Source organism: Gracilinanus agilis, chromosome 3 (genome assembly GCF_016433145.1).
Source record: "Gracilinanus agilis isolate LMUSP501 chromosome 3, AgileGrace, whole genome shotgun sequence".
Classification (NCBI taxonomy): Eukaryota; Metazoa; Chordata; class Mammalia; order Didelphimorphia; family Didelphidae; genus Gracilinanus; species Gracilinanus agilis.
The window spans coordinates 343,570,196-343,586,332 of NC_058132.1; the positions used below are offsets into that span (position 1 = coordinate 343,570,196).

The following is a 16,137-nucleotide window of genomic DNA, read 5'->3' on the forward strand; positions in this document are numbered from 1 at the left end:
TCTTTCCCACCCCCCATGTCATCTTAGACCATTTAGTATCCTGTCCTCTCCCTATGAATTATTCTTCTGGTTGCTATAATAGTGAATATTATAATAGTGTATAGAGTTCACTACAGAGAATTATACATAGCATTTCTCCACCTAGTAATACAGATACTTAGATCTTATTTATGCCCTTAAAGAGTCAAGCTTAAAAGACTATGAGTTTTCTTTCTTTTCCCTCTGTTTCTTATTTACCTTTTCATCATCTTTCTCTTGATATCTGTGGTTGAGTGTCAAACTTTCCAATTAGTCCCGGTCTCTTTTGTGCAAAAACTTGGAATTCTTCAATTTTGTTGAATGCCCATACTTTCCCCTGAAAGTATATGGTTAGTTTCGCTGGGTAGTTGATCCGTGGTTGCAGGCCCAGCTCTCTTGCCTTTCTGAATATTGTATTCCAAGCCTTGCGTTCTTTTAGTGTTGAGGCTGCCAGATCCTGTGTGATCCTTATTGGTGCTCCTTGATATTTGAATTGTCTCTTTCTGGCTTCTTGTATGATTTTTTCTTTGACTCGAAAGCTCTTCAATTTCGCTATTATATTTCTGGGTGTTGACTTTTCTGGGTCCAGTTTAGAGGGTGTTCTATGGATCCTTTCAATGTCTATATTGCCCTCTTGTTGTAGAACTTCAGGGCAATTTTGCTGAATAATTTCTTTGAGTATGGAGTCCATGTTTTTATTAATTTCTGCCTTTTCTGGAATACCAATGATTCTCAAGTTATCTCTTCTAGACCGGTTTTCTTGGTCTGTCACTCTCTCCTTGAGATATTTCATGTTTCCTTCTATTTTATCAGTCTTTTGACTTTGTTTTATTTGTTCTTGTTGTCTTGAGAGATCATTGGTTTCTAAATGTTCCATTCTAGCCTTTAAGGATTGGTTTTCGGCTCTAATGTTTTGGTTTTCCTTTTCAATCTGGTCATTTTTCGTCTTCAGTTGTCTTGTCTCACTTTCCAATTGCGAAATTCTGCCTTTTAAACTGTTATTTTCTTGCCAGATTTCTTCCATCTTCCTTAGCATTTCATTTTTAAACTCTTCCATAGCTTGTGACCAGCTTTCATTTTTTTGGGGAGGTTTGGATTTTTGTTTTCCCTCCTCTGTTGTCTGGATTTTCTCTGTGTAGAAGTTGTCCAGTGTTCCAGAGTTTCTCTTGATGGTCTTTTTCTTCTGGATTTCCTTATTGCTGGCCATTGTTAGCCCCGCCCCTTTTCCGCTTTGTCTTTGCACTCCGGGTCTGCCTGGGCCTTGCAAGCTTGGGGGGGGAGGGGGCTCTGGTCTCCTTGTCCTCGGGGTCAGGCCTCCTGGTAGTTCCCGGTCTGCCCCTCTGCCCGAGGTTCCTTCAGCAGTCTTTGGGGCTGCTTCCACAGCCACGCTCAGGTCTGCACCGGGTCCTCACTGGAGGTCCAAGCCTGGGCTGGAGATTGTTATCCAAGCCTAGGGCACTGCCTTTGCCTGGGCTGCTGCTCTTAGGGCTTGCTTTCACCCCCGCAGAAAGTAGTGAAAGTCCGTGGGCTGGAGATCTTTATTTGCCCCTGAGGCGATGCCTTCAGAGCTTGGGAAAGGCCGAGTTTTAGGGGCCTTTGTCCCAGCCGGAGGCGGTGCCTTCACCCACGTGGGCGCTCAGGGAGAGTCCCAGCCACCTGGGGTCCCTCGTCTTGCAGTGCACTGGTAGGGGCTCAGGGGCTGCCAGTGATTTTCTGGTTGCCCCAGTCCTGTTTACCCGCTTGTGCGGTGTGGGGGGTGGGGGAGGGGCTTCTTCCTCTCGTGTTTTAGTGTGAACTGTTTCACCCCTTTAAAGTGTGGAAATGCCCCGATTCTGCGTACCTTCAATGCTGCGCCCTGTTGTGGGGTTCCTTCGTTCCTCTGGACTCGTTTTTATTTCCCCTTGAGGGGTTCTGTGTGGTTCGGTCAGGAGAGATCGAGCAGCTGCTCCTTACTCTGCCGCCATCTTAACCGGAAGTCCTCAGCAATTGTTTTTGTCTTTGTGTTCCTATTGGCCTAGCATAGTGCCCAGTGCATACCAGGCACTTGATAGATGCTGATTTAACTGAATCCTACCTGGTTCTGCTTGGCAGGATGGTACATACAGAAATCAAAAGGACATAGTTTATATTTATGACTGAGAAGCAATGCTTTTTACAATATCCACTGTCTCAAACAGGATGTTGTTGCTCATGTATTGGCCAGATGTGGAGGATGAAAATAATCTGATCTCAGCCTTAGTATATGTATATGACATTTCTTCTGAGGTAGTCTTCAAGTTGAAAATCATCCTTCACAGACCATAACACTTTTAAATAGTTATTTCAGAGGTAAAAGAATCAACAAGTTTGGGCCTAAATGCTAGTAACTCAAATAGCATTTTCTCTACTCAGTGGCAAGTCCAAAGTTAAGGAAATAATGAAAGCATCCTTGTTATGGACACTATGGATTAAAGGTTAACTTCAAAGTCTGCTATAATGAAAAGATCTTAGAATTTCATTTGTTGTATTTGTTGCTCAACTGGGCTAAAATTTTTGGGATATTCTATATAAAGTTATGAATTAGATTAAAGGCAAAAGAATGAGAATGTTTAAATTCCGTGATCAAGTGATTTTCTTCTAGTATTCTATTGAAACTATAAGCATGATTTTGGGAATTAAGAATGCTATAATTTAAGATGGTTTTCCTGTATTCTTGATTTCTGAAGACAATGTGTCTTAGAATTGCTTTGATCATTATTATTACAATAGCTCTTGAAAATTTTTTACTCATTTTATAAATCTTTTCATTGTTTACTTTGATATCTCACTTTCCAATAGAGGTAATTCTGAATTTTAAAGGCTATCCCAACAAATAGCCAATCTACCCTGTTATGTCTTACCACGCTGTCAAACCCTGAGTGTGGGCCAGGTGCTGGCCTGTGTCTCTCCTGCGGGGTCTAGCCTGGCTAAGTGAGGGGTGCTCTCATTTCCAGAGGGTTGGCTGCTGAATGATGACTTTTCAGTTATAGCCTCTGCCTGTCTTAGAGGTAGTGCCCACGCTGATGAAGTCATGAATCCTGTCTTAAAGGAGAGCATGTACTGAGCTCTAGAATTCCTACAGTTTAGTACGCAATTCTGAATTGGCAATAGGCTCCGGTTTATAAGATTCATATCCTTGGTAAGTGAACTTCAGAGTTTTAATATCTGCTTGTTAGAGTACTTGAACAAACTGTTTAATTTATGCCGTAAATGGCAATTCAAGTAATTCAGGAATTTTCTTTGGCTATTTAGAACCTGTTCGAGGAAGTAGGATTGCTGGTGGAAGGCTACATGGGCAGCTGCTCCCCAGCAGTCCGGTTTTCTGCTTTGGATATTGCTGTCTGCACCATCGAGAGAGCCAATGGTCTGGTCAATCGCCTAATAGAGGAAAACAAGATGGATTTGTTAGGTGAGCTCGCTATGAAAATAAGCAAATATGTTTCTGTTGTTTTCTGGTGGAGAGGAAAGCCATGATGGGGTAGTTTCAGTTCTACAGACTCACTTCTCACGGTCCTCACACTTCGCTTCATCTCTTCGAGTGGCAAGAGTCAGCCGGGTGATAAGACTCCGGCGGGTCTTCAGTTCAACAAACATTTATTAAGAGCCTACTTTGTGCAGTGCATGTGCTAGGCATAGGGGAAGTCCCAAGTGTCTTACTCCAGGGAGTCTAATGGGGAAAGGGACACATGGACAGAGAGGGACACAAGATCATTGCAAAGCTTGGAGGTCTGCCTGGGGAAGATCCATTGATGGCATCAGAAGGGCTTCAGCAATGAGACTTTTACAAGATTATTTATGTTCTCTTCTTCAACAGCCCTTGCTTCATAGATAGCGAAAAGGGTAGCAATTATCCAGGCAAGAGTATGGCAGTCAGTGAACAAGAATTATTTTACTCTAATATGAAGAAATCAGCTTATAAATGGCAGATGAGTAAAGTATACATAAAGTTTTACTACTTCAGTTGACAGTTGCCGTAACTTTACCTCATCTTTCCTTGTATTTGTGTAACTTTTCAGTAACTATTTTCTTATTCTTAAAACAAATTGCCCTCGAGTCTCCTTTTGAAATCCTTCTCTTCCTTTAACTCCTGGCCCAGATGTTGTCTCTTCTTGGTGCCTTTCTACATTAGTGTCCTCCATCCCTAAGCTAGAAGTGTTTCTTTCTTTCTTAGCTCAGGTCATTCTTTTGACTTTGCCTGTGTGCTTTCTCATTTTTCTTACACAGATACATTTTGATATATTTAATACAATAATTATACAGATATTTTTAATACATGAATCACTTGCTTCTATAATATAAGCTTTCTGAAGGTAAGAACTACTATTTTTCATCTTTGTAGCTTTAGTGCTTAGCTCAGTGTTTTGTAAGTACTAGGCATTAATAAACAGTTGTTGAACTAAATTGAGTTATTAAGGGGGGTAAAATTAAGTATAAGTTCTCACATTTAAGGAAATTGTGATGATGCCAGTCTGAATTAGTGATTTCAGAAATCTAGAGTATTTTTCCAATTTTTTTTTTCCTTTTTTAAAATTTAGAATATTTTTTCATGGTTACATGATTCATCATCCCCCCTCCCCACTTCCTCCTTTCCCCTCCTGAATCTGACAAGCTGTTCCACTGGGTTATACATGTATTATTGTTCAAAACCTATTTCTATGTTATATCTGCAGTAGTGCTGTCCTTTAACATCAAAACCCCAATCATATCCCTATCACATTATGTGACTGATCACATAGTATTTTTCTAATGCTTCAGAAATCTAGAATATTTTTAAAGAAATGCTGTTTATTTTGCACTATTTTAATTGTTAACCAAGTAATATGAAATATAAGTGGCACATGTCTAGCATAATAAATGAATAAAACTAATAATAGTAGGAGGAGAATTCCTTACAGTTTGTTACCTGAAGTATATACCCATATAGTATAATTGATGTCATTGATTTGTTTGCCAACACTTTTTAAAAAAAACCCTTACCTTCTATATTAGAATTAATACTGTGTATTGGTTCCAAGGCAAAAGAATGCTTAAGGGCTAGGCAATGGGGGTTAAGTTACTTACCCAGAGACACACAGCTAGGAAGTGTCTGAGGTCAGATTTGAACCCAGGACCTTCCATCTCTGGGCCTGGCTCTCTATCCATTGAGCCACCTGACTGCTCCTAACATTCTTTATACATAGTGAGGTAGACCAGAGAAATTCATTTTGAATAATTACGAATTCTCAATCAATGGAGTCCAAAATAATGAGATTTTGCTGTATCATCTGGACCTGCTATATATTTTTCTTTATTTCTGCATAGTGCCACCATTCCATGGAAGGACTCAGAAATATCTGACTGGAATGTAATATCTATAATTTAACCTTAAACGTTTTCACTACTATCCTTTCTTATAGAAATTATAGCCTAAAGAATTGTGAAATAACTGCAAGAAAATTCTTCTCATTATCTGGGCTCTTAGCAATTTGAGGATTCAATTCATCATTTGTTCTGTCTGCTTTGTGTATAGTTAATTGAGTTATATTATAGAATCATAGAATCATCATTAGCTTAAAGTTGGCAGGTATCTAAGAGAATCAGACTCCTAATTTTACAGAAGAGACTGGAGGCCAGAGATGTTATTCATCAAAGTCAAATATGCGTAAATGGGATTTGAATCTCTAATGTGATTTCAAATCCAATAAATGTGCTCTTTGAAGACTGATTGATGCCTATAAGAGGTATATGAATAGGGTAAACACATTGAAATGAGGATGAATTAAATAGATAGACACAGAAGGTATTGGTTCTCTGGGTCTTGGGAAATAAAAGTTGAAGAATGAGATTCTTTAGTGTTGACCAGAGGGCGATATTGCCCTGGCTGCTCCATAAGAAGAATCACAAGATTATTCATTTTTTGGGCAAAGGTGATTAACTATGCAGCTACAATTTAATGAAAATATCTTAGAGCTATCTATTTTCCTTTGTTCTAATTCCATTTTTACTAAACAACGTTGGGATAGGAGAGCAAAAAGGCAAGTTCTACTGAGAAGTAGGTATGGGTAACATAAATTGATGGTATTTTTGACAGTTATTTGTCTTTGAAAATTATTTCATGGGAATTTGGGTATAAATAAGTCTTGGAGCCAGTTTTTCAGTCTTATCAACTTCGATTAAGCTTCACAAGGACCTTACAGATTTAGGATCCCTTGTAATCTTCCCCAGCGCCTACCTAATATTCGCAATATTTGACCTTTTTAAGGTTTATGAGAGTTGCTGTGAAACACTGTAGAACTTAATATCTGAAAGAAATCATCTTTTTAGGAATGGTGGTTGTAGATGAATTGCATATGCTGGGAGACTCTCATCGTGGATACCTGCTAGAGCTTTTGTTGACCAAGGTTCGATATGTGACTCAGAGAGCAGCAACAAGGTGAGCGACTGCAAAGCCTCCTTTTTTAGACTCTCAGCGGTCTTGAAGATGTTCAGTGATCGAAATAGGGAATGAATGTGATAATTTTCTCATTTGGAATCTGGTACATGATGGGAAATGTTCCTTCTGTAACAAACCCTCGTGTATAGCTCTAGAGACAAAAGGGACCCCAGAGGACCAGTGCTCCAGGGTTTGCCTTTTCCAGAGGAGCCCGAGCCAGCAGGGAGCTTCAGAGGCAGTTGGATGCTGTGCCATCCGAGCCATTGCTCTTTTTTATTCCTGTATTTGACATTGAAGAATGTTTATATTGGAGCACTTGACACTACAATTAAATTAGGATTTAGGTTTTTTTTGCTTTTTAGTAAATTTAAAGTTCCTGACTTCTTTTAGCTTTGAGCTTCACTAAAATATCTCATTTACAGGAATTTAAAAAATAAGTGGAAATTTTGTAAAGGATTCCTTATTGAAAACATTTTGATTCTAGGATATAATAAATATCATGATTTATGAGCGCAGTAAATTTTAACTAATAATATTTAATAGGAAATTATATCTTAGGAACATATTCATAATATCCCTCTCTTAAATTTGGCTAGCAAAGTTGTAGGATGATGCAAATTGAAAAGTACAGGAATGTAGCTCAGTGGATAGAAAGCCAGGTCTAGCAATGGGAGGTCCTGCGTTCAAAATAATCTTAGACACTTCCTAGCTGTGTGACCCTGGGCAAGTCACTTAACCCACAATTGCCTAGCTCTTACACTCTCCTGTCTTGGAACCAATACTTAGTACTAATTCTAAGACAGAAAGGAAGACTTTTCTAAAAAAGAAAAGGAAAAGAACTCTGGAATTTTAGGTTGCCAGACTTTGCTATACAAAAACCAGAGCATTTTAATTTTATAGTATGACCTTTGAGTTCAAATCACTTCTATTTCTCTGTAAGCTCTAAACCACAAGATAAGGTTGTTTTTTTGTTTTTGTTTTTGTTTTTTAACCCTTACCTTCCATCTTAGAATCAATACTGTGTATTGGCTCCAAGGCGGGAATATTAAAGTTTTGAAACACACCAGATATGCTTACCTACCCTTTACAGCCACCACTATAGGTGCTCTTATTCAGAATAAATGATAACCTATTGGTTAAGTTCCTTAGCATGAATCTAAAAAATTACATTAGCAATTAACCTAGTTCTGAACATTATGACAGCTTGGCTCAGTGATTTTTAATGATTTTTAAACTTCACTTGGCCTTTTAAAGACAATTCCAGTGAGGTATTATTAGTAATACTTTTTTAATCCTGAGAGTGCTACTGGAAAAATTTAAGGGACCTTGCAACAAATAATTTTTATAAAGACAAGGATGAGATGGCAGTTTTCTATTTCAGCATATTTGGTTGTTAGGACTTGACAGTTATTGCTATATATATGGGGTATAACAAAATACTAAATTACATTTTTTCCATAAACATACCAGAATTTGTCATTTCAAATATGTATTGGTTTTGAAACTCATCCCTAGGAGGCTAGGTATTTATTCTAATGATTCTATCTTTATTGAAAACATTTTTTTAAATTTCCATATTGGGGTTAGTATTCTTCGGAGCCCGTTTAGAAGAAAATCACTAATATATCTAAAATGGCATGTTAATGCAGCTTGATACACTCATTTTATCCACCAGACCTGACTGTAACTTTTGGTTCTTTCCAAACACATCCAAGTACAATTTCCCTAGTTTCTTCCCTTTTCCACTACTGAAAATGATTCTGCTTCCCTTCCTTACTGACCTCTTAAAAATATTCCAGGGGCTCACTGAATAGAGAGCCAGTCCTAGAGACTGGGGATGGGGGGGAGGGGTCCTGGGTTCAAATTTGACCTCAGACATTTCCTGGTCAAAGACTTTCCAAACCACCTAAAACATAAAACAATAACCACCCAGTGAGGAAAGACAGATTAGAACTTGAAATGCACCATGCTCAGCCTGGGAAGTTTTGTCTTATGCTTTAAGGCAATGATGTCTTACAAATAAAACAGATTCCTGTGGGCTGCATATTGATTTAGAAAATGACAAATTCACATTATCTAAGTTGCATTTATTTTAATTTATCTTGTTAAAATGTTCACTGTTACATTTTAATTTGGCTCCCCAAACTTGAGAGTTTTTTAGCCAGTCTGCCCAGGCTTACCAGCAGTCTGGGAGTTTGACACCTTTACTCTAAGGCAGTGATGGACAAACTACAGCCTGCAGGCCAGATGCGGCCCCCTGAAATGTTCTATCTGGCCATGCGACATTATTCCTAATCTGACAAATACAATGAGTAGGATACAATACAATGAAACTTCTAAAGAGCTGCCTTAGAAACAGACTGACAGATGAGCATTTCCTCTCCTTTGGCCCCCTCTTTAAAACATTTGCCCATCACTGCTCTAAGACTTCACTGGGATAACTCTAAAAGCTACCCAGGGACTGCTTAGAAGGACAGCACTCACTTGGATGTGTGAGATCAGAAAGGACGGCAGAGTCGGTGATGTTCTTTTATAGTTCACATAACAGGCCTTTGTGTTGGTGTATTGATGGGCTATCATTTTTCTGTGGGGAGTTATGGGAGGAAAACAGCAGGCTCTGCTATCTGATATTAAGAACGAACTTTGGGAGCTTAATTATGGCTAATAGTCACAGCACTGTCGTATTTTGCTGCCACTTGTTTTATGTGCCTTTTGTAGCCCAGAAAATTTGGCCAATGATTTTTCAAAAGAAATTCAGATAATTGGCATGAGTGCAACGCTCCCTAACCTGGACCTTGTGGCTTCCTGGCTCAATGCTGAGCTGTATCACACCGACTTTCGACCCGTCCCACTCCTGGAGACCTTGAAAATTGGTAACTCAATATATGACTCATCCATGAAACTTGTGAGGGAATTCCAACCCATGCTGCAAGTGAAGGTAAATGCTTTCCTTTCTAATTGTTTCTAGTCATTAGATAGATCCATAGTGCTTGGATTAAATTTATAGGCCTCAACCTATGTGAATATATTAATTATTTTAAAGGTAAATAATTTAGAGAATATGAAATCATGTTGTTAACAACTTTCCCTTGAGACCTCATTAAATAGTATTTTGTTATATGTTAACACACATATGATGTAACCGTTCGATCAACAAATATTTATTTCTCTCTCGCTATCTGACAGCTGCTGTGTAATACTGAGTATTATAGTTGTGCTTGTATCTTACTCGGAAGGGTGAAGGTAGAGTGAGGGTGCATGGTGTACCCTCTTCTTGAGAGCCCCTCCACATCAAATAAAAATTAAAAGACCAGTAAGAAACAGAACAGCCAGAAATCCTCACATGAAGATTAAAAATCATAAAAAAACAATGATCAAGCTGAAAAAGAATCCAAATACACTATTATGTAATAAAAGATTGCAGAGCCAAAAGTGTCAGGAGAAAGTAAGAATGAAGCACCAACTACAGTTACATTAAAAACAAGAAATTCAAAAATGAAATAAAAAGGTTAATAAGAATTAAGAAATTAAAATTAACAAACAAGTCAGACAAGTTGTGAGAACAATACATCTAGAGAGTCTTGGAAGAAGATGATGATGATTCTCAGCTGCTTGGAAATCAGCAGAGAGACATTAAAAAGATCAATGCTAAAAGCAAAGTTAATGTGGAGGACTGAATGGTATAGTTGATATGGAAAAATCAGCACCTATTATGAAATGGAAAATATTGTAAAGTACTGCAGATCAAAGTGGTGACTATCTGAGGAGAGATCCAAAAGAATCTCTGAATGAGTGGAGTTTTAGAAAATATCAAAGAAGAGGGTGGTTGCTGTATTTTAGAAAGTTACTGGAAATTTTGAAAATGGGTGATATCATATAAAAAATGTAAAAATAACAACAAGATCTAATAAATTTACAGATAAAAAAGGTGATATTGTCAAAACATAAACATATATGTTTTTTTTCCTTTTAGTAAATGAAAATAGATTGGAGTTTATGGTTTTGTGTATGCTATTGTCCTTTTTATTTACTTACTTTGCTTTTTTTGTTTTTTTTTTATTTTTTTATTAAAATGTTTTAAATGATTTTTTTTTTTAATGCTAAAACAAATTTCAAAAATTACTTCTCTTAGTACATGCAGTTTCCATTAGCTCTAGAAACTTTAGTCTTTTCCTTTGAATTTGGGGAAAAGGCTCATGAAAGCTTCTGTGATGTGTCATCTTAAGTTTCATTTGCCTTTGAATCCTGAAATAGGCACATTTTAGTTTGGGGATTGGTATAGAACTAACAATGTAAGTAAGGTGTATTTGCATATTCTTTTTTTTAAGTTTTAACTTTATTTTAATTTTAATATCAAATTTACACATAAATTTTCCAAATTTATATGATTCATTTTGTCTCCCTCTCTTCTCCCCTCCCCCCCCACAAACAATTCAATCTGGGTAAGATGGTACCCCAGAGTTGTTTTAATTTGCGTTTCCCTAATCAAGAAGGATTAAGAACATTTTTTTCATATGATTATTGATAGCTATGATTTCTTTAACTGAAAACTGACTATTCATATCCTTTCACCATTTATTAATTAGAGAATGACTTGTATTCTTATAAATTTGACTTCATTTTTTATATATTTGAGAAATGAGATCTTTATCAGAGAAACTTGTTATAAAATTTTTTTCCAGTTTGTTGCTTCCCTTCTAATCTTGGTTTCATTGGTTTTGGCTCTATAAAACCTGCACATTCTTTAAAGGATTCAGTTGTAACCTCTGATGCTTGCCCTAACACTTCATTTATTTATTTATTTTTAATTTGGATTTTTTATTTTAGTAAGAAATTTCCACTTAAGTTGTCCAAAGTTACATGATCTATATTGTCTCTCTCCCTTATAACCTCTCCCCTCCCAGAGCTGACAGGCAATTTAATTTGGGTTATACATGTATTTATCATGCAAAAAATATCTTCACATTATTCATTTTTGTAAGAAAATAATCTTATAAAACCAAAATCCGAAAACATACACCCAAATAAACAAGTGATAAATCATATGTATGTATTTTTTTTAACCCTTATCTTCCATCTTGGAGTCAATACTGTGTTTTGGCTCCAAGGCAGAAGAGTGGTAAGGGTGGGCAATGGGGGTTAAGTGACTTGCCCAGGGTCACACGGCTGGGAAGTGTCTGAGGTCAGATTTGAACCTAGGACCTCCGTCTCTACGCCTGGCTCTCAATCCACTGAGCTACCCAGCTGCCCTCAAATCATATGTTTTTAATCTGCATTCCTATTCTGACAGTTCTTTCTCTGGAGCTGGATAACATTTTTTTTCATAAGTCACTTAGAATTGTCCTGGATCATTGCATTGCTGCTAGTAGTTAAGTCTATCACATTTGATCATTCCACAATATTGTTGTTATTGTATATAATGTTCTTCTGGTTTTGCTTATTTCACTCTGCATCAGTTCATGGAGATCTTTCCAGCTGTTTCTGAAATCATTCCTTATAGCACAATAGTATTCCATCACTATCATATACCACAATTTGTTCAGCCATTCCCCAATTGAGGGACATCCCTTTAGTTGCCAATTTTTTGCCACCACAAAAAGAGCAGCTATGAATATTTTTGTAAAAACAGGTACTTTCTCATTTTTTAAAAATTTCTTTGGGATACAGACCCAGTAGTGGTGTTGCTGGATCAATAGGTATGCATGGTTTTATGGCCCTTTGGGCGTAACTTCAAATTGCTTTCCAGAATAGTCAAATCTACTCACAACTCCACCAGGAATGCATTTATGTCCCAGTTTTGCCTCATTCCCTCCAACATTTATCATTTTCCTTTATTTTCCTATTGGCTAATCTCATAGGCGGGAGGTGGTACCTCAGAGTTGTTTTAATTTGCATTTTTCTAATCAAAGGGGATTTAGAACTTTTTTCATATGATTTTATATGACTTCATATGATTATTGGTAGCTTTGATTTCTTCATAAGAAAACTGCCTATTCATATTGTTAAACCCATATTGATCTGTATTGTTATCACTAGTGGTTATAGGTATTGATAGGTATTGGTAGACTGTTAGGTTAACGGAACTTAGTTATGGTCTATTGGAGAAAAATGGTTGATCTAGCAGTTGAAGGAAATCTGTTGGAAGCTGAATTTACAAAAAAAAACCCCATTTATTGTAATAATAGAGATTAAGGGAAAGGAAAAGAAATAAACAGGTAGGAATAATATTGTTTATTGATATATGTACCCTAATCTAATTATCTCTATCTATAAACCTGAACCCAATCTCGCAAGAGACTTTCTTCTTCCTTGACCAAGGTCAAGACTAACAACTTCCTATCTGTCTATATCCTTAATTCTATCTTACTAGACTATCTAATTTAATTTATAAGTAATTTCTTTGTTAAATATTTCTTCAAAGATTTTGTTGTAACTGCCACCTATTGGACCTACTGCTTCCTGCAAATGTCACAAGGAAACAGCTCAGACACTTTCTCCAACTGATGATCTCTTCATCAAATCTCCTCTGGATATATCACAGTATTTTCCCAAAACAATTTCCACCAAATTCCTCAAGGATGATCCAAGGAAAGACAAACCAACCTACCTCTGAGTCTCTCCCAGAAGGTGTAGTTATTTCCGACTGCCTTTCCTAAAGCACTCTGAAAAATTCTCTTCCTCTGACCGACTCAGAGTTCCATGGCAATCTTAAAGTAATCTTTACAAATCTCACATCATTTCATAAACCCTATATCTGGCTACAGTCTATTCTTAATTAGGTTAATTAACAAATAACTCACTACAATATCCTTTGACCATTTATCAATTGGGGAATGACTTGGTTTATAAATATATAAATTTGCCCTAGTTCTTTATATATTTGAGAAATGAGACATTTATCAGACAAATTTGTTATAAATTTTTTTCCCAGTTTGTTGTTTTTGTATAAAAACTTTTAGTTATTCATTTTATATCTTGTAATGTTTTCTCTTGTTTACTCATACATTCTCCCCTTCTCCATAGATCTGACAGGTAGTCTATTTTATGGTTCCCTAATATACTTATAATATCACTTTTAAGTTTAAATTATATACCCATTTTGACCTTATCTTGGTAGAGGTTGTTAGATATTGATCTAAACCTAAATTTTGCCTTACTATTTTTCAATTTTCCCAGCAGTTTTTGTCAAATAGTGAGTTCTTTCTCCAAAGCTCTGGGATCTTTGGGTTTATTGAACACTAGATTGCTGATTTCTTAGCTAGTACCAGATTGTTCTGATGATTACTGCTTTATAGTACAATTTAAGATATGGTACTGCTAGGCTATCATCCTTCACATTTTTTTTCATTAGTTTCCTTGATATTCTTGACCTTTTGTTCTTCCAGATGAATTTTGTTATTATTTTTTCTAGTTTTATAAAAGTTTTTTGGTAGTCTGATAGATATGGCACTGAATAAGTAAATTCATTTAGGTAGGATTTTCATTTTCATTATATTAGCTCAGCCCACCCATGAGTAATTAATGTTTTTCCAATTGTTTAGATCTAACTTTATTTACATGAAAGGTGTTTTATAATCATGTTCATATAATTCTTGCATTTGTATTGGCAAATAGATTTCTAATATTTTATATTGTCTAGAATGATTTCAAATGGAGTTTCTCTTTCTATCTCTTGTTGCTGGGTTTTGTTGGAAATATAGAGAAATGCTGATGATTTATGTGGGTTTATTTTGTATCCTGCAATTTGTTATTAATTATTAACTAAATTGTTAATTATTTCAACTAGTTTTTTAAGTTGATTTCTAGGATTCTCTAAGTGTACCATTGTATATCCCTGAAGAGTAATGGTTTAGTTTCTTTATTAGCTACTTTAATTCCTTCAATTTCTTTTTCTTCTCTAAATGCTAAAGCTAGCATTTCTAGTATAATATTAAATAATAGTGGGGATAATGGGCATCCTTGCTTCCCTCCTAATCTTATTGGGGAGGCTTCTAACTTACCCCCCATTGCAGATGATACTTGCTGATGGTTTTAAATAAATACTCATTATTTTAAGGAAAGGCCCTCTTATTCCTATGCTTTCTAGTGTTTTTAAAAGGAATGGGTGTTATATTTTATCAAAGGCTTTTAAAAAAAAAGACCTATTAAGATAATCATGTGATTTCTGTTAGTTTGATTGTTGATATTGTCAATTATGCTGATAGCTTTCCTAATATTAAACCAGTCTTACATTCTTGGTATAAATCCCACCTGGTCATAGTGAATCATTCTTGTAATATGTTGCTGTAGTCTCTGCTAGTATTTTATTTAAAATTTTTGTATCAATGTTTATTAGGGAAATTGGTCTATAATTGTCTTTCTCTGTTTTTGGTCTTCCTGGCTTAGGTAGCAGCACCATATCTGCACCATAAAAAGAATTCGATAGGGCTCCTTCTTGCTTGTTTTGTCAAATAGTTTGTATAGTATTGGGATTAAATGTTCTTAACATGTTTGATAGAATTTATGAAAATGTTTGATAGAAGTTATGAAAACATCTGGTCCTGGGGATTTTTTCTCAGGGAGTATATTGATGACTTGCTCAATTTTTTTCCGAGATGGAATTATTTAAGTATATTCTATTTCCTATTCTGTTAATCTACCCAATTTATGTTTTTGTAAATGTTAATCTATTTCATCTAGATTTATAAATATTAATCTATTTCATCTAGATTATCAGATTTATTGTCACATAGTTGGGCAAAATAGCTCCTAATGATTACTTTAATTTTCTCTTCATTAGAGGTGAAATCACCCTTTTCATTTTTGATACTGATTTGATTTTCTTTTTCTTAAATAAAATTAACCAGTGCTTTATTTATTTATTTTTTCATAGAACTAGCTCCTAGCCTTATTTATTAGTTCAATAATTATTTTACTTTCAATTTTATTAATTTCTCCTTTGATTTTTAGGATTTCTGATTTAGTCTTTAACTGGGGATTTTTAGTTTGTTATTTTTCTAATTTTTTAGTTGTTTGCCCAATTTATTGACCTATTTCTCTTTATTGATATAAGCATTCACGGATATTAATTTTCTCCTGAGTACTGCTTTGGCTATATACCATAAATTTTGACCTGTTGTCTCCACATTGTCATTTTCTTCAGTGAAATCGGTGATTGTTTCTGTTATTTGTTTATTTGTTCTTTGTTTATCTGTTCTATTATTTGTTCTTTGATTCACCTGTTTTGGAGAATTAGATTATTTATTTTCCCATTAATTTTAATTTGTCTTTCCATGAACCCTTATTGATGACAATTTTTATTACACTATGATCTGAAAAAAGTTGCATTCATTATTTCTTCTTTTCTGCATTTGGTTGTGAAGTTTTTATGCCCCAATACATGGTCAATATAAAGATGGTCAGTGTAGACTTAATCTAGTTATGGCAAGTCTGAGACCAATTTCCATTTTTCTTTGAAGTTCTGCATTGTGGTTCCTTGGGTCTTATATTCCCCTTTTGACTCTGAGTTTCATTCTTTGTCACCATAGAAATTTTCTAGAGTTAAATGTTTCTTTTCCTGGTTGCTCATTTTCCTAGCCTCTTTTGGCCTGTGCACTGGGGCTTTTGAAAGCTACTGATTCTGTCTACTCTGCTGATGTCTTACACTCTGAACTATTTTGCCCCACAGCTAGGTCTTCATCAGAGAGTAG

At 35.8% G+C, this 16,137-nt stretch overlaps 1 protein-coding gene across 1 annotated transcript in view; it reads left to right on the forward strand.

Annotated features, from left to right (window-relative positions):
• The first annotated feature begins 2,196 nt into the window (after positions 1-2,196).
• The window catches only part of POLQ (DNA polymerase theta), a 98,609-nt gene continuing 84,668 nt past the window's right edge, over positions 2,197-16,137 (forward strand). The window contains exons 1-4 of the mRNA XM_044669168.1: positions 2,197-2,283; positions 3,289-3,445; positions 6,340-6,448; positions 9,167-9,386. Coding sequence (XP_044525103.1) covers positions 2,197-2,283; positions 3,289-3,445; positions 6,340-6,448; positions 9,167-9,386 — 573 coding nt within the window. The remainder of the gene's footprint in view (positions 2,284-3,288; positions 3,446-6,339; positions 6,449-9,166; positions 9,387-16,137) is intronic.